The sequence below is a fragment of the Vulpes vulpes genome, chromosome 4 (genome assembly GCF_048418805.1).
Source record: "Vulpes vulpes isolate BD-2025 chromosome 4, VulVul3, whole genome shotgun sequence".
NCBI classification, from domain to species: domain Eukaryota; kingdom Metazoa; phylum Chordata; class Mammalia; order Carnivora; family Canidae; genus Vulpes; species Vulpes vulpes.
Window position 1 is genome coordinate 59615269 of NC_132783.1, and position 27349 is coordinate 59642617.

Below are 27349 nucleotides of genomic sequence, written 5' to 3' on the forward strand. Positions count from 1 at the left end.
AATAATAGTTGTTGATAGGCTATTAAGAATTACGTGGTTTATTTCTCCTTAGTAGCAATTACAAATAGAGTTTGCAAATCATTGGGCATAACAGTTTTAAAGTGGCTTCTAATTCCAGGAAACAACATATTATTTGGAAATGGTAATGTATACTTTTGCTCACAACATAGGATTTTAATATTTTGACAGTATTTCTGATTTGCCAAAGTCAAATGCCCAGAAGAGTTTGGTTTATTATAAATTCTCCATAGGTAAACAAATACGGTTAAAATGCACAGAAAAAGGCCGAGGATACATGCTGAATTAAAAACCAATAGTTATTTTAGGAGAGGCAACTACTGAGTAGCAAGGGTGAAGATGACTCATCTGTTACATTCAAGTAGTTCTAAACTCCCCTCCTGTTCTCTGAGGATGTGAACTACTTTTGGGGGGTTAGACAAGTGAGAATTTTTGGCCTGTGTGTCACTACAAGTAAGCTGAAAATAAGGCCCGTTCTTTCTGATGGGAATAACTATTCCTATTTTGTATATGAGGAAACTGAACCAGAGAGGATGAACCATCCAAACTATGGACTCCAGACACAGTGGAGCAGGCAAGATATCACTTTCCAACCTCCCCAAGTATCTGAGGAGACCTTGCTCTTCTAAGAAGAGATCTTGGTTCCTCGTGGTCTGAAAGAGGAGCCTGGAGATGTGTAGAGTCTAAAAGGAGGCAGGTAGGGAAGAGAGAGGAGGCAGAAATTATGTAGTGTCCCACCACTGAGTGGCACGTCAAGATTCAGTGGAAATAAGGGAAATCAGAATAGGATAAGCCTTCCCCAGAAACACAGAGGTAGAAGGGTAGGGCAAGCACAGCTACAGCTGCAATTTCCTGCAGGGAGCAGCAAGGTGGTTGAGGGCATGGGTTGGAACTTTCCAGAGGCTATGGCTCTACCTTTCCTTGCCAAGTATAAGGCTGGATATCAAGTGACAGGGCACACTGGGGAAGGGCGGGGGGGGGGGGGGGCGGGGAGGGCAAGTTTCACATAGAGAACCGTGGGTCCAATTCCCAAGACAGGTTCTAGGGAGTTTATCAGGAAACAATTTCCAGGCAGTGGAATGTAATTCGCTTAGTCAATTCAGAAAGCCATACCTATGACCCAGTAATTCCTTTTCTGATTTTGCACTTGAGCATTGGTTTTTAAAATCTGGAAGATGACCCATTCACTGACTGTGGCATCAGTCTGGTATATGGGAGCAAACATTTCTCTTAACAGAATGTGGTACAATACAAAATAAAACATCAAAGTGCAGGTAATTAGGGTGCTGTTTCAGAAGCAAAATCATAGGTACGTAAAACTGTTGGTTACACATCTACATGTATCACTCACACATGCACAATGCACTTACCAGATAACCAAATGGCTCCCTCCCACCACTCTATCCTTCCCCATGACGTCATTCCCTCTCTATGCTATGTAGAATCAGACTTTCAGACAACTGTTCCTATCTTTATTTTACTTTACAGCACTTATCCCCATTGTCTTCTCTGTTGCAGACATAATTTCTTGATAGGACTTCTGGCAGCAACAAGGACACAAACTATCTGGTCATGATGACTTGTAAAAAATATTCTAGGATGGGTTCTCATTAGCCTATTTTGTAACAAATGGTGACTCCTGGTTCAATACACACGTGGAGCCAGGAAGAGATGGTATCATCTGGGATAAATGTCAACTCTTGTGTTCACAAGGACAGGTTATGCTACTGAAGAATGTAGAAAATTTGCCTTGAGTAGATAAAAAGCAACAGCCACTACACATAATATTTAAGTACATGTTAAAAATGCCCTATTGAGCAGACAATGAAAAGGGTAAATTAATCAAACAATGCAGGGACAAATGGCTATTTATTTGGAAGAATACAGAACTGCTTACCTCACAACACATTTAACAAGAAACACCACAGAGGGATATATGAATAATGTAATTTAACATAATGTCGGCTTCATGCATGTCAACAGACATACCTTCCACAGTGCTCAATTTCAAAAGGAATTTACTTGTGACAATACAAAAGCACAATGAAGTAAAAAGACTTCACTTTCAACTAGCAGAATAAGTTTATTTCTAATACTGAGACTTTACATAGGAATTTACAGAAACAAACACTGTGCTGCTTATTATCCATCGACTGCACCCAGACCTTCTCTCCACTTTCTGTATCCACCTGGGCTACTCTGCAAATAACATCTGGTTAGATTCTTCAAAGGGAGGCATCAGTAGTTCAGGGCCATGATTCTGGTAGGGAAAAGATCTCCTAGGAGATAGTCTCTCCTCCATGAGAGCAGCTCTTATTGGGCTCTGGTGACACTTGTTTCCATCCTTTGCCCCTTTATGACTTAGAATGGTCACGGCTTCTGGGTGATGCTAGTCTCTAGGTGCTTGAGCGTCCCTTGTTTCTGGCCCACGTCACTGTAGTAAGTCTACTGTGTACAATCCTCTTAGTTGGGGTAGAATTCTGTTTTTCATTAGAAGCAGGGCTGATACAAATAGTTATCTTTGTATTACCTTGTCAAAAGAAATCATTCTTCCTCCAAATCACTGTATAGAACACAAACACTTAGAACCTAAATACTCATCTATTGGAAGGCCTTCATCTAGAAGTAACAGACAGCCCTAAGGATAAAAAAGCAACCATTACCACCACAGTAATATGAAGTCCTAGCAGAGAACAGGCCCAGATGCAGTTATGTGGCTCAATGACATCCCCTCTGAGCCAGGCTTGTCCCATCTACTGCTATCTTCAGACTATTGCCCTTCAAGGTCACCAGCTATAATTTGGTATATAACATACAAATATGAAAAAGTCCAGGGACATTTGGGTGGCTCAGTGGTTGAGAGTCTGCCTTTGGCTCAGGGCATGATCCTGGAGTCCTGGGATCGAGTCCCATGTCGGGCTCCCTGCATGGAGCCTGCTTCTCCTCTCTCTGCCTGTGTCTCTGCCTTTCTCTCTGTGTCTCTCATGAATAAATAAAATCTTTAAAAAAAAATAAAAAGAATTAAAAAAAAAAAAAGAAAAAGTCCAGCATAAGAGAGACAATCTCCCCTTGTGTCTTCTCATGTCACAACAATAGTTTATCACTGAGGTCTTTCCCAGAAGAATCACAGAATATTTCCCAAACAGTTCAACAGAATCATTAGACTAGTATCTCCACGATTAACATAGATTCATCTGAATTTACTCCTAAATCATCTGGGGGAAGAATGGAAAGAGAGACAAAACAGAGCCCAGCAAGTAAAAAATAGAGTATGGGTGCTAGGTGGGCAGTGTCTCTTGGAACTGATGATTAGTGTGTTCCAAGGAGGTGCAGGAAACAGTAGGACAAAGGAGGCAGAGACAGTATATGACACCCTATTATTTTAAATACAAATACATAGTTCCTGGGTCACATACAACATATCATGCCTAAATAGATACAATAATGAAATATCAAGAGTAAGAAAGTAGCATTCTAGTAATACTAGAAATTTTATTTGTGCTGTGCAGTGACTATTCCTGTTCATAAATGATGTTAACCTTTGCAAAACTCACATAAATATCACAGTTATTAACAGCACTTACACTATGGACTGACCCAGAGGCAGCTAAAAACCCTCAGTGGCTTCTTTAGGGAAGTAGTAGATTAGTAACAAGGGCCATACTAATTCATATACGCTAGCAACATCAGAGGGAAGGTTGGTGATGTGGTTTTAAGAGAACATATACTGGCCAAACTATAAAGAGACTCAAGTAGTATTTACAATTAAGACTGATGCAGAGGTAGTTAAAAAAAAAAAAACTCACAAAAACAAATTTGGGGTTCTTCACTCAAGAGGCAGTTCAGCAATAATGGCCATAACCATTTATTTATGTCAGGAAATGGGAGAGGGGGATATGTAGTTTGTTCAAATTTTCCAGATATATTTTCATATATACACACACACACACACACACACACACACAGTGGTGTGCTGGTAAGTATTTGACAACAGGTTCTCTGAGGAAATTAAAACCCTGGTTTGTAGAGTTTGCCAATGTCCAGGGCCTAAGTCCTCCCACTAAAGCCGACCTACTCACAGGACAACACTGAGTGCAGAGGCGGGAAGAGATGTGCAGTAGCATGTTATATGGTATTTTTACCATGCCATTTGATAATATAGGTGACCCAAAGAACAAAGATAAGAGCAAAATGTTATAAAATAATTAGGAAATGATGAGTGCTGAATATTTACTACCCTTGGTTTTAATATAACTTAATTTTTAAATAATGACTGTTTAAGAACTGGCTCACAAAATTCCTGAAAATTTAACTTTCAGCAGTTGCAAGCCAGCATGAGCTTATTCCAACACACCACTGCATACGTGGGGGTATGTGTGTATAAACAGATTTACATATACATATATATACATATATAATTATATCAACCTATAAAGACACTGGTGGTGTTTAGTGTGGGAGATATTAATATAAACCGTAACACTTATTTAAGTACGGATATTTTCTCTTCACAAGTATACAAATCAAGCATACCTCCAAATTCTGCTATATTACTATTACTATATCAGGCCTGCAAACATCAGGACTCTTCACACTATTGTGATTCAACTTTTTTTAAACTTCAGATCCCACTGTAAATATAGGTATGAATGAACACCATCCACTATGTTTACAATAAAATTTGGTATCACATCTGGAATATGACACAACATAAATCCTAGACAAAGATTTCTACAACATTCTTTAAGTGAATAAATTTCCCCTCAATATAAATTTTCTGATGAAAAGTTTCAGTTTTTCTTGAGCACTTTCACATATTCAAAATATCAGTAAGTTTTATTCCAGTATTAATTACTTGAAGTACGACAAGACATCACTTTCTAGTAATGTAAGACATTCTTTGGGCTTCATTCATCTTGTTTTTAGAAATGGTGTAAGAATTTGAATGGGTGGGTGAAGGCTTCTGGACATCAGGATGTGGAAAGAGCCTTCACCCTTGTGTGAATTCTCTGATGTTTTGTGAGTACTGACCTCTGACTGAATGTTTTCCCACATCCATCACACTCATAGGGTTTCTCCCCTGTGTGAGTTCTCTGATGTTTAGTGAGAGCAGATTTTTCACAAAAGGTTTTCCCACACTCGTTACACTTATAGGGTTTCTCCCCTGTGTGAGTTCTTTGATGTACGATGAGGTTTGACTTCACACAGAAGGACTTCCCACATTCATTACACATAAAGGGTTTCTCTCCTGTGTGTGTTCTCTGATGGACAGTTAGGGCTGACCTGTGGCAGAAGGATTTCCTACATGTATTACATTCATACGGTTTCTCCCCTGTATGCGTTCTCTGATGTTCTGTAAGATTTGACTTTACACAGAATGTTTTTCCACACTGCTTACATTCATAGGGTTTTTCTCCTGTATGTGTTCGCTGATGGTTGGTAAGGTGTGGTTTCTGACAAAAGGATTTCCCACATTCAGTACATTCATAGGGTTTCTCTCCTGTGTGTGTTCTTTGATGCTGGGTGAGGTTTGACTTCTCCCAGAATGTTTTCCCACATTCACCACATTCAAAAGTTTTTTCACCTGAGTGAGCTCTTCGAAGTTGGGTGAGATGTGACTTTTTGTTGAAATTATTTCCATTTTCATTGTGCTCGTAAGGTTTTTTGCCCATGTGTACTATCTGATGTTTAAAGAGGGCTGATTTTTCCCATGTTTTATGATCTACTTTATATTCATGGGGAATCTTTCTTGCATAGGTTTCTTGATGAATAATGAAAGTTGAGTTATCACATAAGGTTTGCCCATATTCATTGTATTCATAAGGAGTCTCCCCTGTAAGAGTTCTCTGATGTCCCAATCTTAAATCTGTATAAAAGGACTTCCCACAAATATTGCATTCATATGGCTCCATCTCTAAATGAGTAGTCTGAGATAAACTGAGTTCTAAACTGTGGATGAGGGTTCTTCCACATGCATTATATTTACAGAGCGTCTCTCCAATCTGTATTTTCTTGTTTGTAAAAAAGGCTGCTTCCTCATGGAAGCCTTGTCCATTTTCATTATATTCAGAAGGCTGATCAAAAATTGGCTGATTGAGATTGTGGCTATGATTGAGCACATTCCTTTTTTGATTGTATTTATAAGATTTCCCCCCAGGAGGAGTTTTCTCATGCCTAATATCCAGGAGCAATTTCTCATAGACATTAAACTCATCAGGCTTCTTTCCAGAATAGTTCTTCCTACTAATAATTAAGCCTGAAATATTTTTCAAACTCATTTCACACGAGTCACATATCTTATATGGAAAATTTCTTGAAGGAACAGAATCTGTGCCCAGATTGAAAGCTTTCCTGACTCTATCACCACTATCTATATTTACTGTTTTGTTGGCGGTGAAAGCAAGTTGCCAAAAATGTTCGTCTTCATTGTTCTGGCTGCTCTCTATCAGGTCAGCAACTTTCCAGTCTTCTAGAAATGAGAAAAATAACATTTTATGAATCCTAGTACACTTTCTAATGGGACTGAACTCACACAAATGACCCTTTCATGTAGTTGATTCTTTTGTTTTAGGCTCAGTTTTCTGGTGTAAACTAAATCCAAGCATACATTTCCTTTATCCTCCTGGTTCAATGGAAAATAAATACACGCTGCAGTAAAAACAAGGAAAGGAAACTGGTGATGATATGTAACATTTTAAATATAAAACCTTCAAAACTGGACATAAAAGGGTGAAAATTCAAAGTACAGGGAGCTGGGAGTGACTGATTCAGGGAAACTCAGAATGGGGTAAGCCCAAAAGAGACACTGCACACTGAATAAAGTGATGGTAGAGACTAGTGGACAAGGCTTACAGAGGAAGAACTATGTTTGTGGGAGACAGAACAGTTCAGTCCTTATCCCTTCATGTAAAGATTTCTAGGGAAGGATTCCTGCTGAAGCACATGCTTCTATTCTGTGCACCAAAACATCCTCAGGTTCAATCAAGAAGTCCTATAACCCAGAATCTAGTTTTTCTTTTAAATTATTTTATAAGACATCACCATTTTAAAAAAGGCTATAAGGGGCAGGCTAGAGAAAATAAAATAAACTCAACACAATGAGTAGGGATCAGAGATTTTCTGAGAGATATCCACTCAGGAAGCAGGAAACTCAGAGAACTAAATGAATTCAAAAAGAGAGTTTTTTCAAACAAAAAATAATAAACTACAAATAGACTGAGAAACACAGCAGAGGAAGAATTCTGAGGCAGATCACAGTTCATGTCCTTATCTTCTCACAGCTTGACTACTATGGTAGGATCCTCCCTAGTATGCATGCTGAGAAGCCATTACTATGTACCATGCACTGTTTAAACACTTTACGTGTATGATATTAATTTAAGTATCTGAAAAGCAAAGCAAACAAGAATGAAAGTTGTAGATAGAAGAGAAAGCATTTATAAGTGAAATTTAAGATACAAGACAGTATGGGGTCTAGTGTAAATTCTGGAGAGCAGACAAAAAAGAAACAAGATAGATAGAACAAGAGGACCACAATGTAACAGTCAATGAAAGGAGACTTTAATTTTATTTCTTAATAAGTAGCAACTCTGTCAGGCTAGTGAAAGATAAACTGGTAATATAGGTAACAAAATAAAAATCAGTTAGGAATTAGATCAAGCTAGGGATGAGGGAATGTACAGTTCTGGTTTTGAGTGGGATCAGTGAGAAGTGAGAAAACAGAAAGATACGGAAGTTGGTTTTGACAGGCATGCAACGGGATCCCTGGGTGGCGCAGCGGTTTAGCGCCTGCCTTTGGCCCAGGGCGCGATCCTGGAGACCTGGGATTGAATCCCACGTCGGGCTCCCTGCATGGAGCCTGCTTCTCCCTCTGCCTATGTCTCTGCCTCTCTCTCTCTCTGACTATCATAAATAAATAAAAATCAAAAAAAAAAAGAAAAAAGAAAAAAAAAAAGAAAGGCATGCAACCCCACGAGTATGAGACTAGTAATAGGGAATAACAGGTTTAGTGTGCTGACCCTGGAGGCTGCCATTTAGGGTCAGTCATACAAGGACGGTAGGATGTTCCTTATTGGATGGATTCCTGGGAAACCAGGCTTCAGTTGTCACCTCACTCAGACTATTCCTCTGCAAGCTCCTCTCATGATGAGGTTGAATGGATTTTCACACCTTGTCAAAGTAGAATTCCAGAACCACTAATCTCACATGGAAACAACCACTCTCTAAAAAGGAGTCTTCAAACTATGACTGCTGAGGAAGGGTCCTTCAACTATGAGTGTTTTTTACATTTTTAGAGGGGAAAGATAAAAGAGGCAGTGGGAAGGAGTGAGGAAGAAAAAAGAAAGAGGGGAGGAGAGGGAAAAGGAGAACCAGGAAGAAGAGCAATAGCAGCAGCCACCACCACCCAGATCACAGGTGACCCACCAAACCTAAAATATGGGCTATGGTGTTTACATAAAAGTCCACCAAGAGCAGCCCGGTGGCTCAGAGGTTTAGCGCCACCTTCGGCCCAGGGCGTGATCTCGGAGACCCGGGATCAAGTCTCACGTCAGGCTCCCAGGATGGAGCCTGTTTCTCCCTCTGCCTGTGTCTCTGCCTCTCTTTCTGTGCATCTCTTATTAAATAAAATCTTAAAAAAAAAAAAAAAAAAAAAGGCCACCAACCCCTGAACTAGAAGCTCTCACCTAGCCTGGTGCCTTTTCTACCACCCATAGATGATGTCTCTCACACAGGCACTTCCGGCTCTGGCCTCGGCCATGTGCACCATACTCACAGAGAACCATCTTATTCAACACACAGACTGAGTTCTAGTGGTTCTCTCCAGCTTCTTGTGCCCAAGTTTAAGTATGTCCTAATTCCCCTATAATCTCTTTAAATATCCTCTCTATAAATGGCAACCTGATTTACTCAGTTGCTTGAGACAAATCAGTTGAGTCATGCTGGATTCCTGTCTCCCTTCCACACTATCAATCCTACAGAAAATCTTGCTGGCCTCATCCCCAACATATATGCGCAAAACTACCACTCCTACATCGCCTAAGCCACTATCCTCTCTCCCCTGGAGTATAAAATAGTCTACTAAATGGTATTCCCTCCTTGCTCATGCCTAAGCACCACCTAACCACCACACTATGTTTACTACTATATACATGTATGTATATATACATACACACACACATATATATCTCAAATTTGATGATTTAATCTGACTTGCATTTACTCAAAAAAACAAGGATTTCTCACATCACTCAAAATAAAATTACCATGATCCATACCACTTTTTATGACATCATCTATTAATCTCACCAACACCTACTCACCAGCTACAATGCCCCCCTTGCCATTCTTCAAACGCTCTAAGAACACAGCTAAGAAGTCTGGCATCTGTCTGGAACCACTCACACTTACACTTTACTAGGGTCTCATCTCTCCTGCAGACCTCATCAAACGGGTTTTCTTTGACTCCCTTACCCACTGGCAAATGCCATCATTCTCCACTGCTTTAACTCTCTCCACAGTGCTTACCATCAAAACACTGTATATACACACTCACATGCATAAACACACACACAAACATATATGCTACTTGTTCCTCACTGTAATACATGTTCCATGATAAAAGGAACGTTATTCTTTTTATTACCTAAAACTGGGTCGTAGTGAGTGCCCATCACATGTTTGTTAAATGACTACTGCAAGTATGAATAAATACATACCAGCTAATAAAAGGTGTCTAAGGGAAGGTGAACAATTTTAAGACAAACTAACCAGAAAAACTATCTAAGGTGAAGCTGAGTCTGCGTTATGGGTATTGGTAAATCACCCTATCACAGGACAAAAGAAAGCATTTATGAGGGGAAGTGACACGTGGAGAAGTGTGATTAAGGTAATGGAGGGATCTGGGCCAACTGTCCTTAGTAACTTTCAAAGGTAGAAGACTAAAAAAAGAAATTTCTGGAGGAGGGGGAAAGATGGCGGAAGAGTAGGGTCCCCAAGTCACCTGTCCACATCAAATTACCTAGATAACTTTCAAATCATCCTGAAAACCTACAAATTCGGCCTGAGATTTAAAGAGAGAACAGATGGAATGCTACAGTGAGAAGAGTTCGTGCTTCTATCAAGGTAGGAAGATGGGGAAAAAAAAAAGAAAAATAAAAAGCATCCAAGGGGGAGGGGCCCCCTGAGGAGCCGGGCTAAGTCCAGAGGGGGGAGTGCCCCCAGGACAGGAAAGGCCCATCCAGGAGAATCAGGGGCTTCACCAATCTTCCCAGACGGAACGGCGCTTGCAGGGAGTTGGAGCAGGATCCCAGGAGGGGCGGGGATGCCCTCAGGCTCCCAGGGGCACTAACAGATGACCTGCACCCCCGACCCCGGGGAGAGTGCGCCACACACCCCGGGGGGCCGAGCTCCCTAAGGGTAGCAGTGCGCTCCCAGCTGGGCTGGGAGCACCTTGGAAGCGGCTCCGCGTGGAGGGGGCTCTGCGGCCCGGGGGAGCGATTCCAGCAGTGCAGGCCTTGGAGCCCGAGGCGCCGGGGGACAAAGCCCAGGATCCGGCACTCCCCTTGGGACAGGCACAAGCCAGCAGTGCAGAGGATGGCGGGGACACTCCTGCCGCTGGGCGGCCTGAGCTGAGCAGATCAGGGCCCCGCCCCCAGAGCATCCAGGCCCCTGCGGACTGGGAGCTGCTGTAGTTACTCCACGAGCTGACTCTAGCGCTGGAGAGCTGGCTGCCGCCACTGTTGTTGTTCCTCCTGGGTCCTCACAGAATAAACAACTCCCACTGAGCCTCACAGTGGCCTCACAGGATAAACAAATCCCACTGAGCCATGCACCAGGCAGGGGGCTGAGCAGCTCCCCCAGGTGCTCACATCTGAGAATCAGCACAGAAACCCCTCCCCCCAGAAGACCAGCTACGCGGACAGGGGAAAAGGAAGTTATTGACCAAGCAGCCCTGGAAAGTTCCAGGGGAAGTCGAGGGATTTACAGTATATAGAATCAGACGATACTCCCCCTTGTTTTTTGTTTTCTGTTTGCTTCCCCCCCCCCGCCTTTTTTCTTTTCTTTTCTTTCATTTTTTTTTTCTCTTTTCTTTTTTCTCTTCTTTTTCTCCTTTTCCCAGTAAACTTGTTTTTGGCCACTCTGCACTGAGCAAAATGACTAGAAGGAAAAAATAACCTCAAAAGAAAGAATCAGAAACAATCCTCTCTCCCACAGAGTTACAAAATTAGGATTACAATTCAATGTCAGAAAGCCAATTCAGAAGCACTATTATAAAGCTACTGGTGGCTCTAGAAAAAAGGATTCAAGAGACTTAATGACTGCAGAATTTACATCTAATCAGGCCATATTAAAAATCAATTAAATGAGATGCAATCCAAACTAGAGGTCCTAATGATGAGGGTTAACGAGGTGGAAGAACAAGTGAGTGACATAGAAGACAAGTTGATGGCAAGGAGGGAAACTGAGGAAAAAAGAGAAAAACAATTAAAAGATCATGAGGATAGGTTAAGGGAAATAAATGACAGCCTCAGAAGGAAAAATCTACGTTTAACTGGGGTTCCCGAGGGCGCCAAAAGGGACAGAGGTCCAGAATATGTATTTGAACAAATCATAGCTGAGAACTTCACTAATTTGGGGAGGGAAACAGGCATTCAGATCCAGGAAACAGAGAGATTCCCCACCCCCCCAAAATAAATAAAAACCGCTCAAAACCTCGACATTTAATAGTGAAACTTGCAAATTCCAAAGATAAAGAGAAGATCCTTAAAGCAGCAAGAGACAAGAAATCCCTAAACATTACGGGGAGAAGTATTAGGTTAACAGGAGACCTCTCCACAGAGACCTGGCAGGCCAGAAAGGGCTGGCAGGATATATTCAGTCCTAATGAGAAGAACATGCAGCCAAGAATACTGTATCCAGCAAGGCTCTCATTCAGAATAGGAGGAGAGATAAAGAGCTTCCAAGACAGGCAGGAACTGAAAGAATATGTGACCACGAAGCCAGCTTTGCAAGAAATACTAAGGGGGATTCTGTAATAGAGTAAGTCCAAGGGAACAATCCACAAAAACAGGGACAGAATAGGTATCATGATGACACTAAATACATATCTTTCAATAGTAACTCTGAACATGAATGGGGTTAATGATCCCATCAAAAGGCGCAGGGTTTCAGACTGGATAAAAAAGCAAGACCCATCTATTTGCTGTCTACAAGACTCATTTTAGGCAGAAGGACACCTACAGCCTGACAATAAAAGGTTAGAGAACCATTTACCATTCGAATGGTCCTCAAAAGAAAGAAGGGGTAGCCATCCTTATACCAGATAAACGAAAGTTTATCTCAAAGACTGTAGTAAGAGATGAAGAGGGACACTATATCATACTTAAAGGATCTATCCAACAAGAGGACTTAACAATCATCAATATTTATGCCCCGAATGTGGGAGCTGCCAAATATATCAATCAATTAATAACCAAAGTTAAGACATACTTAGATAATAATACACTTATACTTGGTGACTTCAATCTAGCGCTTTCTATATTCTATAGGTCTTCTAAGCACAATATCTCCAAAGAAACGAGAGCTTTAAATGATACACTGGACCCAGATGGATTTCACAGATATCTACATAACTTTACATCCAAACTCAACTGAATACACATTCTTCTCAAGTGCATATGGAACTTTCTCCAGAATAGACCACATACTGGGTCACAAATCAGGACTGAACCGATACCAAAAGATTGGGATTGGGATTGTCCCCTGCATATTTTCAGACCATAATGCTTTGAAATTAGAACTAAATCACAAGAACAACTCTGGAAGGATTTCAAACACATGGAGGTTAAGGACCATCCTGCTAAAAGATGAAAGGGTCAACCAGGAAATTAGAGAAGAATTAAAAAGATTCATGGAAACTAGTGAGAATGAAGATACAACCGTTCAAAATCTTTGAGATACAGCAAAAGCAGTCCTGAGAGGGAAATACATCGCAATACAAGCATCCATCCAAAAACTAGAAAGAACTCAAATACAAAAGCTAACCTTGCACCTAAAGGAGCTGGAGAAAAAACAGCAAATAGATCCTACACCCTGCAGAAGAAGAGAGTTAATAAAGATTCGAGCAGAACTCAATGAAATCGAGACCAGAAGAACTGTGGAACGGATTAACAAAACCAGGAGTTGGTTCTTTGAAAGAATAAGATAGATAAACCATTAGCCACCCTTATTAAAAAGAAGAGAGAAAAGACTCAAATTAATAAAATCATGAATGAGAAAGGAGAGATCACCACCAACACCAAGGAAACATAAACAATTTTAAAAACATATTATGAGCAGCTATACGCCAATAAATTAGGCAATCTAGAAGAAATGGACGCATTTCTGGAAAACCACAAACTACCAAAACTGGAACAGGAAGAAATAGAAAATCTGAACAGGCCAATTACCAGGGAGGAAATTGAAGCAGTCATCAAAAACCTCTCAAGACACAAAAGTCCAGAGCCAGATGGCTTCCCAGGCGAATTCTATCAAACGTTTAAAGAAGAAACCATACCTATTCTACTAAAGCTGTTCGGAAAGATAGAAAGAGATGGAATACTTCCAAACCCATTCTATGAGCCAGTATCACCTTAATTCCAAAACCAAAGAAAGACCCCACCAAAAAGTAGAATTATAGACCAATATCCCTGATGAACATGGATGCAAAAATTCTCAACAAGATACTAGCCAATAGGATCTAACAATACATTAAGAAGATTATTCACCATGGCCAAGTGGGATTTATCCCCAGGATGCAAGGCTGGTTCAACACTCATAAAGCAATCAATGTGATTCATCATATCAGCAAGAGAAAAAACAAGAACCATATGATCCTCTCAATAGATGCAGAGAAAGCATTTGACAAAATACAGCATACCTAGGAATAAATCTAACCAAAGAGGTAAAGGATCTATCTAACATCTACAGAACATTTCTGAAAGAAATTGAGGAAGACACAAAGTGATGGAAAAATATTCCATGCTCATGGATTGGAAGAATTAGTATTGTGAAAATGTCAATGCTACCCAGGACAATTTACACGTTTAATGCAATCCCTATCAAAATACCATGGACTTTCTTCAGAGAGTTGGAACAAATAATCTTAAGATTTGCGTGGAACAGAAAAGACCCCAAATAGCCAGGGGAATATTGAAAGAGAAAACCAGAGCTGGGGGCATCACAATGCCGGATTTCAAGTTGTCCTAGAAAGCAGTGATCATCAAGACAGTGTGGTACTAGCACAAAAACAGACACATAGATCAATGAAACAGAACAGAAAAAAACAGAAATGTGCCCTCAACTCTATGGTCAACTAATATTCAACAAAGCAGGAAAGACTATCCACTGGAAGAAAGACAGTCTCTTCAATAAATGGTGCTGGGAAAATTGGACATCCACATGCAGAAGAATGAAACTGGACCACTCTCTTTCACCATACACAAAGATAATCTCAAAATGGATGAAAGATCTAAATGTGAGACAAGATTCCATCAAAATCCTAGAGGAGAACACAGGCAATACCCTTGTTGAACTTGGCCACGGTAACTTCTTGCAAGATACTTCCATGAACCCAAGGGAAACAAAAGGAAAAATGAACTATCGGAACTTAATCAAGATAAAAAGCTTCTGCACAGCAAAAGAAACAGTCAATAAAACTAAAAGACAACCTACACAATGGGAGAAGATATTTGCAAGTTACCTACAGATAAAGGGCTAGTATCCAAGTTCTATAAAGAACTTACTAAACTCAACGCCAAAGAAACAAAGAATCCAATCATGAAATGGGCAAAAACATGAACAGAAATCTCACAGAGGAAGACATAGACATGGCCAACATGCACATGACAAAATGCTCTGCATCACTTGCCATCAGGGAAATACAAATCAAAACCGCGATGAGATACCACCTCATACCAGTGAGAGTGGGGAAAATTTACAAGGCAGGAAACCACAAATGTTGGAAGGATGTGGAGGAAGGGGAACCCTCTTGCACTGTTGGTGGGAATGGGAACTGGTACAGCCACCCTGGAAAACTGTGTGGAGGTTCCTCAAAGAGTTAAAAATAGACCTGCCCTACGACCCAGCAATTGCACTGTTGGGGATTTACCCCAAAGATACAGATGCAATGAAACGCCGGGACACCTGCACCCCAATGTTTAAAGCAGCAATGTCCACAATAGCCAAACTGTGGAAGGAGCCTCGGTGTCCATCGAAAGATGAATGGATAAAGAAGATGTGGTCTATGTACACAATGGAATATTACTCAGCCACTAGAAACGACAAATACCCACTATTTGCTTCAATGTGGATGGAACTGGAGGGTATTACGCTGAGTGAAATAAGTCAATCGGAGAAGGACAAACATTATATGCTCTCATCCATTTGGGGAATATAAAAACATAGTGAAAGGGAATAAAGGGGAAAGGAGAAAAAATGAGTGGGAAATATCAGAAAGGGAGACAGAACATGAGAGACTCCTAACTCTGGGAAACGAACAAAGGGTGGTGGAAGGGGAGGTGGGCGGGCGGTGGGGGTGACTGGGTGACGGGCACTGAGGGGGGTACTTGATGGGGTGAGCACTGGGTGTTATGCTATATGTTGGCAAATTGAACTCCAATAAAAAAAAAAAAAGGAAAAAAAATTTCTGAAGAATATTTCACAAGTGAGAAACCCCAAACCAATGGCCTAAGATCTTATTCCCTTCTGGCATATGTGTGTGTACTAACTCACCTTGGTGGCAGTGGCTTGGGAATCCTGCCTCTAATATCCAGGGCTCTTCTCCTTGCTCAATCTTGAAGACCACTTCTGGCTTAGTAATGCAATATCCTGTTAAGAAAAGATAAGACAAGATGATGGCTAAATAGCTTGGCTTCAGGGACTCTTAGAAAATGATGGAGAAGAAAGGTATAGCTTCAGAGACTGCCCAAGAAAGATGCCCAAATGAACCAACCCCTGTGGAGATTAAGAACATAGCACTCTTTATGGTGGCCAGAGGGACTGGCCACCTGAGTGCCTTGAAAATTAAGCTTCAATCAAAATTCCACAGGCAGTTCATATGTTTCAACAACTAAAAATGCACGCTACTGGTAGTTACAAGGAAATGAAATTCTTACCTACTGAGACAAAGTGGCTATAATTTTCTAGAATCACATCTCTGTATAGTATCTTCTGAGCAGGATCCAGCAGATACCACTCTTCCTGAGTGAAGTCCACACATACATCTTTGAATGACACTTGTTCCTGTAATAGTATATTCCTTTTCTATATGAAGCTGTCAGAACTAAATAATGTGGAAGAAATTTAAAAGAGCTTATCTCTTTAGATTTTGCTAAGAACTGACACACAGGATGCCTTCTTTTGTGCTACTTACTATGTAGGATGAAAGAAATATCTTGTACAAACTGAGTTTCCACTAAAGCCCTGAACTGTTCCCTTTGCTGCAAATACTACTGATGAAAACAAACACACCATTCCTTTTCTCAAAGTGCTTATGATCTGATGAGGAGATATATTCATTATTTATTAAATTATACATTGAAGGATCTAGCAGTATGCACACAGTAGACTGGGAAGGAAAGGAGACCAAGAAAAAATTAGTTCTTTAATATCATCAGTTATATGATAAAAAAAATACAGAGACAAAACAGATCAGAAGGGGATCCAGACATTGGAATTAATAAGCAGGAATTTTAAAATGGATTATGATTAATATGCTCAATAAAACAGAGGAAAATCTGAACAAAATAAGTAGGAAAAGTACAATGGATATATAGTATGTGTACTGTGCAGCAAAGAATTACGAGAGCAAGCCTGAGACTGCTATCCTTTGAAAGGTCTGCTGCTTATAAGCATGTCTGCTGGCTGGCTTCTGGAAACTTAAATTCCCTTAGAAGAATCGTTCACTGAGTCTAAACTGTTTGTGTAAGCAATATGGCTTATTCAACACATGTATATTCCTTCTAAATCCAGAAGTTTCTGTGCCAAGCAGAGAGTACCAATGTGATCAGCTTCTATTAAAAACTCTGAGCACCGAGTATCTACTGAGATTCCCTGGGAAACATTTCATGTTTGTTGTCTATCTCATCACTAGATTTGGTAGAAAACTCTTAGAAGTTTGCTCCTGGCTTCCTCTCATCTTTCTCTGTGTGCCCTTTCCCCTGGTTGATTCCGCTTTATATCCTTGCACTGTAATAAGTCATAGCCATAAGTAGAATTACGTGCTGAGTCACCCTAGTAAGTCACTGAACCTGGGGATGGTCTTGAGGACTCCTGATAGATGTGAATACAGGCACATACATATACACATATGTACATAGATAAAATGGGTGTTCTAGAGCTGAAAAATATAACACTGGAATTAACTCATTAAATGGGTTCAAAATCCTATTAGAGAAAACATATATAAATCTAACAAGAGTATCAAAAGAATATATGCATCTAACAAAAGGGTACCAAAATACATAGCCCAAAACTGATAGAACTGACAGGAGAAATACACAAATTTATAATCATAGTTGGGAGACTTCAACACCCCTCTGTCAATACTGAGAGAGATCAAGGAGGCAGAAAATCAGTAAGTATACAGATAACCTGAACCGTACTATCCATCAACATGATCTAACTGACAGTTACAGAATACTCCATCCAAAAATAAAACCCATATTTTATCATTCTATTCTAGCTCATATGTAACATTTACCAAGAGAGACCATAGCCTTGGCCAGAAAACATACCTTAACAAATTTAAAACAACAGCTATCATATAAAATACGTTCTCCGACTACAATGGAATTAAATATAAATCAATAAACAAGAGATAGCTGAAAAATCCCTCAAACACTTGAAAATTAAACAATATACTTATAAATAATCTATATTTAAAGAGATCTCAAAAGAAATTTTAAAATATAACACATGAAATAAAAATATCACATATCAAAATTTGTGAGATACACTGAAAGCAGTACATAGAGGAAAACTTATAGCATCAAGTGTATATATTAAAAAAGAAAAATTTTAAATCAGTAACCTATGTTTGCATCTTAGTATACTGTAGAAGAAAAGCAAATTAAGCCCAAAGCAAACAAAATAAACATTAGAATAAATCAACAAAATTGAAACATGAAAAAAAGAAAATCAAAACCAACAGCTGCTTTTTTGGAAAGATCAATAAATCAATAAACTTGCAGAAAACTTAACCAAGAACAAAGAGAAAAGAAAAAAATTGTGAATCTCAGAAATGATGGGTCAACACTACTGATCCTAAGAACATTAAAATAATATGAGACTACTACAAACAATTCTATTCCTGAAAAATTAACTTAGAAGAAATGGACAAATTCCTTAAAAGACACAGCTACCAATTCACGCAAGGAGAAATAGAAAACCTGAACAGATCTGTATCTGTTAAAAAAAAAAAAAAAAGAATAAGTAATCAAATCACTCCCAAACAGAAAGTGCCAAGCTCAAACGGTGTCACTGGTAAATTCTACTAAACATTTAAGGAAAAAATACCAATTCTCCACAATCACCTAGACTTGTTTTTCTTTCCAAAGATTGTTCTGGTTATTCAAAGTAGAACAGTAGAGAGCCCAGAAATAAACCCAGTTATATGGTCAGATAATCTTCAACAAAGGAGGACAAATATCCAATGGGAAAAAGACAGTTTCTTCAACAAATGGTGCTGGGAAAACTGGACAGCTACATGCAAAACAATGGAACTGGACCATTTTCTTACACCATACAGAAAAAAACACTCAAAATAGATTAAAGACCTAAATGTGAGACCTGAAATCATAAAAATCCTAGACTAGAACATAGGTAGTAACTTCTTTGACAATGACCATAACAACTTTTTCTAGGTATGTGTCCTCAGACAAGGGAAACAAAAGCAAAAATAAATTATTGGGACTACACCAAAACAAAAAGCAAAGGTAACCATCAATAAAACAGAAAGACAACCTACTAATGGGAGAAGATATGTGCAAATGATATATCCATTAAGGATTTGATATCCAAAATATATAATTTCTACAACTCAACACCAAAAAAAACCCCAAATAAGAACAAAGAGAAAAGAAAAAAAATTGTGAATCTCAGAAATGATGGGTCAACACTACTGATCCTAAGAACATTAAAATAATAAAATAATATGAGACTACTACAAACAATTCTATTCCTGAAAAATTAACTTCGAAGAAATGGACAAATTCCTTAAAAGACACAGGTACCAATTCACGCAAGGAGAAATAGAAAACCTGAACAGATCTGTATCTGGTAATGATTACAACAAGAGATAAGAGTATAAACTAATACTTAGCTTAATATACAGATGGTTAATATTGAAATACTTTTATGTATTACTGTATACATATTACATATATGTATATTGAAATACTTATATGTATTACTGTATACATAATACTTATATGTATTAATTATATTAATCAGTATATACATGATTGAGTATATGCATATATTTCCTTGTTCAGTTAGCTGAGAGGGCCTGCAAGCAATGACACACCAGGAGCAAAAGACACACCTAGTCCCCTAATCTTTGTTTCAACACTATGCTCCAATGAAAAGAACCAGAACAGGAGCCCGGGTGGCTCAGCGGTTTGCGCTGCCTTCAACCCAGGGCATGATCCTGGACACCCAGGATCGAGTCCCACGTCGGGCTCCCTGCATGGAGCCTGCTTCTCCTTCTGCTTGTGTCTCTGCCTCTCTCTCTCTCTCTCTCTCTCTCATGAATAAATAAATAAATAAGTAAATAAATAAATAAATAAATAATCTTAAAAAAAAAAAAAAAGAACCAGAGCTATTTAGGAGAAAAAAAAAGAAGCCTAATTCTAGAGCAAGAAATACATAAGATGAATCTGGAAAATCTACTAGTAGGAAGTAAGAAATATTCAAAAAATAATGGCAGATGTCAAAAGACAGAAACCAACAAAAAATGCTTTTTAAAAAAAGTTATTGATTTAGAGAGAGAGAGAGAGAGAGAGAGAGAGCACACACATAAGCAGGGGGAGGAGCAGAGGGAGAAACGGAGAGAATCTCAAGCAGCCTCTACCCTCAGCAAAGAGCCTGACATGGGGCCCAATTTCAGGACCCTGAGATCATGACCTGAGCTGAAATAAAGAGTCAGATGCTCAGCCGACTGAGCCACCGAGGTGCCCCTAGAAGATGCTTTTAATAACCAACCTGAGCAACAAATGAACAAGGTAGCATTGTACCATAACCAAATGTAAAATGTAAAATAACTAGCCATGAATTCATATTGATATAAATAAATGAATTAGTAAGTAGAAGAGAATAGAAAATCTCCTAAACAGAATTCCTGAAAATTTATGTAGCTACTCCAGCATGAAGGAGGTAGAGTTTAAGTTCTCACTTCCTTTCCAAGAGTACAGTATGAAAACAGACAAAATTGGGACGCCTGGGTGGCTCAGCGGTTGACTATCTGCCTTCGGCTCAGGGCATGATCCCGGGATCCAGGATCAAGTCCCACATTGGGCTTCTTGCAGGGAGCCTGCTTCTTCCTTTGCCTATGTCTCTGCCTCCCTCTCTTTCTCTGTGTCTCTCATGAATAAATAAATAAATAAATCTTTAAAAAAAACACACACACAAAAAGAACAGACAAAACAAAGAGTAGCTTTACTGCTACTTGTGACCACATTACTTCAGCCAAGTGATCAACAGTAATATATCACTGTAATGAATCATGTTGAAAGCACTCACCCTTGATATGATGTGACCAAATGACATTATATCTCTGTGTTCTTCCTCCAAGAAACCCATAACCTCAGTCGAATCACAAAAACAGCAGCAGACAATTCCCAATTGAGGGACATTCTACAAAACACCTGAATATACTCCTCAAAACTGCCAACGTTATCATAAACAAGAAAAGTCTGAACTGTCATAGCCAAGGGGAGCCTAAGGAAACGACTAAGTGAAATGTGGTATCCTGGAACAGAATACCTGCAAGGGGGGGAGGGAAGGGGGGAGGAGGGGTGGACACACAGATCAATTATCAAAAGACAAATTATATACCATAATAGTTTGCAACCATATAATAGGCAAGTATTAGTATCCCTGATATATAAAGAGCTAAAAAAGAAGAGGAAGAAGAAGGAGGAAGAAGAAGGAGGGAGGAGGGAAAGGAGGAAGAAGAAAGAAGAAAGAAGAGGAGGAAGGAGGAAGAAGAAGAAGAGGAGGAGGAGGGGGAGGAGGAGGAGGAGCCAGAAACCCAAGGGCAAAATGGGCAAAAGATATGAACAAATGGTTCACAGAAACGTAAATACATCTTTCAGATATGTGAAAAAATATTCAACCTCACTCATAGTTTAGAAAATTACAGATACGAACTTTATAAAATACCACTTTTTATCTATCAGTTGCCAAAGTTCCAAAAGTTGAACCACGTGTCCTATGGGAGACTCAGTTGTGGACACACACTCATGCAGTATCAATGGGAATATAAAATGATACCATAATCCCAACTGATCACATTTATCAGTTGTATTCACCCTTTGGCCTGGCATCACACTTCTGGGAATTTACCTGACAAATAACACTTATACGTACAAGGTCATTCGTTAGAATGTGGTTCGTAGTAGCAAAAGGTTTGAAATAGTTCAGAACTAATAATAACCAGTTTAAAAAACTATGGAACATCCATGCTTGAATTACTATGCAGTTATAAGAAAGAAAGAAGCAATCCACGTTCTGTTTACAGAAAGATGCCTGGGACAGGCTGAAAAAAGTGAATAAAAGCAAAGAAAGAATGGAAGATAGTGTATAGACTTGCTACCCAAAGTGTGGTTCCCTGGGCAGCAGAGTCAGCTTCACCTGGGAGGTTTTCAGAACTGTAAAACCCAGGGTCCCACAGATCCACTAAATCAAAATCTGCATTTAACAGGATACCAGTGATGTACGGGAGCACCTAAGTTTGAAGAGCCCTGAGGATGATGGGTTCCCTTCTAAATAAAAGTAGAAGGCATATAAGGATACATTTTAACTGAATAAAGAAACACTGGGAGGACAAACAAGAAAGGCTGACATCTACAGGAGGGTGACCATCCACTCAGGTTTGTCAGGGACTGTCCTAATATATGCCAGCTGTCTCATCAGAACTGTAGAGAACCTCTTTCATTCTCAGTGAAAATGTCTCAGTGTAGATGAGAAATAAATGTTACCCTTCCTGGAGGGAATGTCACTTAATCTTTAACCATGTTAACATATTACTAATTCAGAAGGATTTTATTTTAAAGATTTTATTTATTCATTCATGAGAGACTCACAGAGAGAGAGAGAGAGAGAGGCAGAGACACAAGCAGAGGGAGAAGCAGGCTCCCCATGAGGGGCCCGATGCAGGCCTTGCTCCTGGGACTCCAGAATCATGACCTGAGCCAAAGGCAGACGCTCAACCACTGAGGCACCCAGGTGCTCCCAGAAGTATTTTATTTAAAAAAAAAAAAAGGAGAGAGAGAGACAAAGCCAATCAGGAAAAAAAGACAGACTGAAAAAAAAAAAAAGCAGTGAGCCAAGGATGGATCAGCAATAAACCCAAGGAGAGGCAAAGTCTGGGGCAAAAGGGAAAGACACCATTGTGAGGAACAGAAAGCTAGGAGAGCTAGGAAGGGGGTGTCAGAGACAACAGAGACCGAGGATTATGCCTCAGGACAGTTAAGTAAGACAAAAACAAAAATTGGATTTGATGACAAGTTGGTGGCCTTTTCTAGAACTGATTCAGGTGAGCGGTGGTGGTGAAGGAGCAAGAATGTGTTCCCGTGGCTGAAATGTAAAAGACAAATGCAGAGACCAGGAACACCTGGGTGGCTCAGTGGTTGAGCCTTCTGCTTCAGGGCGTGATCCCAGGGTCCCAGGATTGAGTCCCACAGTGGGATCCCTGCAGGGAGCCTCTTCCTATGTCTCTGCCTTTCTCCATATCTCTAATGAAAATAAATAACATCTTAAAATAAAGAAGAAAGAAACACAGTGATCAAAGCCAGAACTCTACTCAAGCTAGGACTACAAAGAAGCTGACACAAATACTATGGAGAGTTACTTGGAAGATGTGCAGTCCCCACCATTCTGCCAGATCTTCAAAGTTTTATTCTTGGATCAAACAGGACCATGAGAGACCTGTCTACTCAAATCTCATTGTTTGGTCCCCTGAAAAGCATCCACATGTCTTTGCATGCTGCTGTGTCTATCAGAAATGATCACAGGCAATTTTGTTATTAAAAAGATCAGAGAAAATTTTACAACTTGCACAACTCTGTAAATTTAAGAGTCCTGCATTTAATTCTGCCAGATGCTCTTTGAATTTGCTACTCTCAACATTTTTCCCTTAAAGTAATTCTTGCCTATTTCTTCTTTTTCTTTTTAAAAACATGAATCCATACAAACTTTAGAAAACCCATCTTAAAGCAAAGCAGGAATAAACAAACAGAAAGCTTACCTGAGAACTGTTCATTTTCCACTCTTAGTGGAGGAGGGAGAGCTGAGGAAGAAGGAAGGAAGAAGGAAGTTAGGAGACACTTGGCCTGCCTTGCCGTTCCTGGATTTACCTGCCTTCACAGCATCACATACAAGATACTTACGTGTCCATGTGTGGCTCCGATATATGTTGAGCTTAGACATGATACTTTTCACTGAGTGAATGTAAACATTTGTTTCTTATTGATTTATTACCAATTTAGGTTCTGTGACACAGAAAAATTAAAAACATGAGAAGATGAGTTTAACATTTTACAGTAACCTAAGAGGAGGAAACACTATGGATTTGTCAGAACTGATGTGGTAGGGAAAAAAAATAAAAAAACCCAAGCCACATTGTTAATCTGTTTTCCTTCTAATACCATTAATCCCTTGAGGTCAGATAATCGAAGAAAGCTCTGGAAAAAAAGAGATGGGAGTGTTCAGGGCGAGATAAAAAATTGTTCTAACCTGCTTACAACTTAGTAAGAAACTATCTTTAAGGGGCACCTGGGAGGCTCAGATTGTGATCCCGGGGTCCTGGGATGGAGTCCCATATCCGGTTCCCCACGGGGAGCCTGCTTCTCCCTCTGCCTATGTTTCAGTGTCTCTCATGAGTAAGTAAATAAAATCCTAAAACAAGAAAAGAAAAGAAACTATCTTTGACTTAACAGTGACAAGATGGGCAGTGGCCTGGGAATCTGCAGACTTGACCTCTAACCATGGTTCTGCCACTAACAAACTGCACCGTCTCACTTTGTCAGCTTCTCAAACCCAACTGTTTCCCCCCATTTTTCAATTAAGGTCAGAACAGATAACCTCAAAAAAGCCTTGCCTGCACTACCATCCTGTGCGTCTATCAGGCCAGGAGAGCGGGGACCTCAGCGTCTCTCTAGATGCCATCAACAACAGGGCGCTGTCTGAGGGCAGTTTGCTTCTGGAAATAGCGAAGGGAAAATGAGGGGAGGAGGGTGTTCCCGGAGGGGGATGGCGGGCCTCCCGGCTCTGGCTGGCAAGCCTTTCACTCCCCACCACGCCCTCACAAACTCTCCAAAGAGGGGCCGTCTCCTGCGTGGCCTGTCTGTCCGCCCCTCTCAGCTCCAGCTCACCTCGCTCTTCTTAAATCTGTCCCAGACCTTCCACCGTCACTCAGCCTTCGATGGCTTCAGGATACTGTCACGCTCATACATAACAGATAACAAGTGAACACATAATACACAATGACTGGGGGCTGGGGGGTGTCCGAGCCGGGGAAGGGCCGCGGTGACTGCCTAGTGCAGCCTCTTCCCTCCTCCACTGCACAGATGAGGTAACGGAGGAGCGAGGGCCCTAGAGACTGGCCGCTCCAGCCTCACGAATCACCGAAGTAACAGACAAATACAACAGCAGCTAACAAGACGTGAGCGCTCAGAGCGACGCCGGGCGGCAGGGACCCCCGACGTCCGCACGTCACAGATGAGGAGGCCGGGTCTGACGTCGACCGCTCGCCAGAGCATTCACCCCGGCAGACGCCCCGCCGGGCCCCACGGCGGCCCGCAACCGCACCCCTCCGAGGAAGCAAGCCCGGCTCAGGGACGCGCGCGCGCACGTCACAACGTCAGGCGCGCACGCACGTCGTGCACGAGCACTCACGCCGCCCGCGGCCCCACCCCCTCTCCGTGGGCCCAGCGCGCACACGTCACACTCGCGCACTCTCCACCCGCGGCCACGCGACGAGGCAGCCCGCTTCTCGCTGGGGCTGGACTCCCGCGGGCCCTGCGAACCCGAGCGCCCACGTTCCCGCGCGGGACTCCGGTCTTTTAGTCAGAGACGGCCCGCCCGCCGTCCCTTCAACTCCGTAGGCGCCGCAGACGCCTGGGGTCCCTCCGGGCTCCGCCGGGTGCCGCCCCCACCCGGCACCGCCGCCCCCGTCGGGCCCCCGAGCCACGCGGGGCCCCCCGCAGCCCACGCCCCCACGCCCCTGGGCCTCACCCGCAGCTCCCTCGCCGCGTGGACCCGGAAGCCAGGGAAGGTTTCCCACGAGGGGCTGGAGGCCGGGGAAAGGCGAGCCGGCGGGAGAAGGCGGGGATGCACATGCGCAGAGGGGCGCGAGCGGCGCGGCGGCGGGTCGCGGTATCGGCTCCTGGCCGCGGGCGCCGGGACGTGCCGGGGCCCTGGGGGGTGGCCGCTCCGAGCCGCGGGACGCCCGCTCCTCGCAGGACCTCGCTGGCGGGACGGCAGTGCGGTGAGGGGCGCGCAGCACGCTGAGCGCCTTCCTCAAGATTCTCCTCCGCGGTGTGTGGGTCCGGCCCGGCTTGGAAAGGGGGAGGGCTGGAGAGCTTCTGCCGCCTCGGCGGCGCTGAGGCGGCGACCGGGGCACGCGCTCCTGCTTGGCGGAGCCGGGGTTCCGCCCCGCCCCGAGCGGCGCGCCCTGCGGCCGAGCCGGGAGCGGGGAGCGGCGAGCGGGGAGCGGCGTCCGGGGTCCGCAAGCCCCTTCGCGAGAGGCGCGCCGCGCCGGCGGTTGGCAGCACGCAGTCGTGAGAGCAGCCTCCTGTCAGGCGCTGCCGGCTCCGCGGGCCTGAAGAGGCCACGCTCCCCTCCCACCAGCCCCGCGTGCGGCCCGCCGAGGCTTCCCCCGACTCCCCGGTGCTGACACGGAGGGGACGCTGGGACCGCGCAGCCAGCAAGGTAACTCGGCCGCGGCTCTGTGGGCCAGATTACGGGGCTCGCTCGCATTCCGTCAGTTTTCCCGCCGATGTCCTTTTACTGACCCGGGGATCCGATCCAGCAACCACAGTACATTGTATTATATCTGCTCCACTCTCTAAGAGGTTTTTTTTCTTTTTTTCTTTTTTTTTTTGGCCTTTCCTGTCTTTCATCACCTTCACGTGGTTGAGGAAGAGTAGTTAGGTATAGTGAAGAATATCCTTAAATTTACGTTTTTCTGACGTTTTCTCCTTATTGGACTGAGGTTATAAATTTTGAGGAAATAAATCCCAGAGAGGATGTGCCCAGAGATCAGGTGCCATGATATCAACATGATTTGTCATACTAACCCTAATCACTTGGTTAAGGTGGTGTCTGACAGGTTTCTCCACTGTATACTTAGGATTTTTCCCTTTCCGGTCTACACTTAAAAGTGGGTTGCTAAGTCTCATGCACACTCCAAGACATAGGCAATAAGCTCCATCTGGAATTTGTGGTCATATTTTAAAAACACCGCATGTATTAGTAAACTTGAGGAGAAACTCTCTGAGGCTACCCAAGAATACTGTTTCTTTTTAAATTTTTTTTTTATTTATGATAGAGAGACAGAGAGAGAGGCAGAGACACAGGCAGAGGGAGAAGCAGGCTCCATGCACCGGGAGCTCGACGTGGGATTCGATCCCAGGTCTCCAGGATCGCGCCCTGAGCCAAAGGCAAGCGCCAAACCACTGCGCCACCCAGGGATCCCCAAGAATACTGTTTCTATTTAGAGTTTTGGCCACTAATTTTATCATTCATTGCTGAATCTTGCCTGCAACTTTTCCTGAGGTGTTCTAAAGGGCTATTTTTCTATTTTACTTCAATATTTATTGGGATTCTTCTGTAAAGGAAAGATTTTCATTTCCCCCATTTATTAATTCCGTCATTTATATCAGTACAGACGTGTTTATTTTACTCTTCGCCATTGTTAATCCCACCTTTCTCACCCAACCCTTTCATCTGTTTTATGTCTTAAGGTTTTGACTTTTTCAGAATGTCAACAGAATTATATAATAAGTATCTCCTGGGACGCCTGGGTGGCTGAGCGGTTGAGCATCTGCCTTTAGCTCAGGGCATGATCCCA

The 27349-nt window shown here is 42.0% G+C and overlaps 2 protein-coding genes across 11 annotated transcripts in view; one reads left to right on the forward strand and one right to left on the reverse strand.

Annotated features, from left to right (window-relative positions):
- Positions 1-1868: 1868 nt before the first annotated feature.
- ZNF248 (zinc finger protein 248) lies at positions 1869-25889 on the reverse strand. 10 transcript variants are annotated; one of them, XM_072755860.1, is made up of 6 exons: positions 25513-25881; positions 23667-23768; positions 23525-23566; positions 16173-16299; positions 15790-15885; positions 1869-6487 (listed from the first exon to the last, which is right to left on the reverse strand). In XM_072755860.1, the coding sequence occupies exons 3-6, from the start codon at positions 23537-23539 to the stop codon at positions 4989-4991; spliced, it is 1737 nt and encodes a 578-aa protein (XP_072611961.1). In that variant the 5' UTR covers positions 23540-23566; positions 23667-23768; positions 25513-25881; the 3' UTR covers positions 1869-4988. The 10 variants fall into 10 exon arrangements, with proteins under 10 accessions (XP_072611961.1, XP_072611964.1, XP_072611968.1 ...); XM_072755863.1 differs by having other exon boundaries at positions 16173-16257; positions 25513-25589; XM_072755867.1 differs by having other exon boundaries at positions 16173-16339; positions 25513-25589.
- Positions 24529-27349, forward strand: part of LOC140598746 (uncharacterized) — a 62053-nt gene continuing 59232 nt past the window's right edge. The window contains exons 1-2 of the mRNA XM_072757276.1: positions 24529-24743; positions 25033-26208. Of these exons, the coding sequence (XP_072613377.1) occupies positions 24529-24743; positions 25033-26173 (1356 nt within the window). The 3' untranslated portion in view covers positions 26174-26208. The remainder of the gene's footprint in view (positions 24744-25032; positions 26209-27349) is intronic.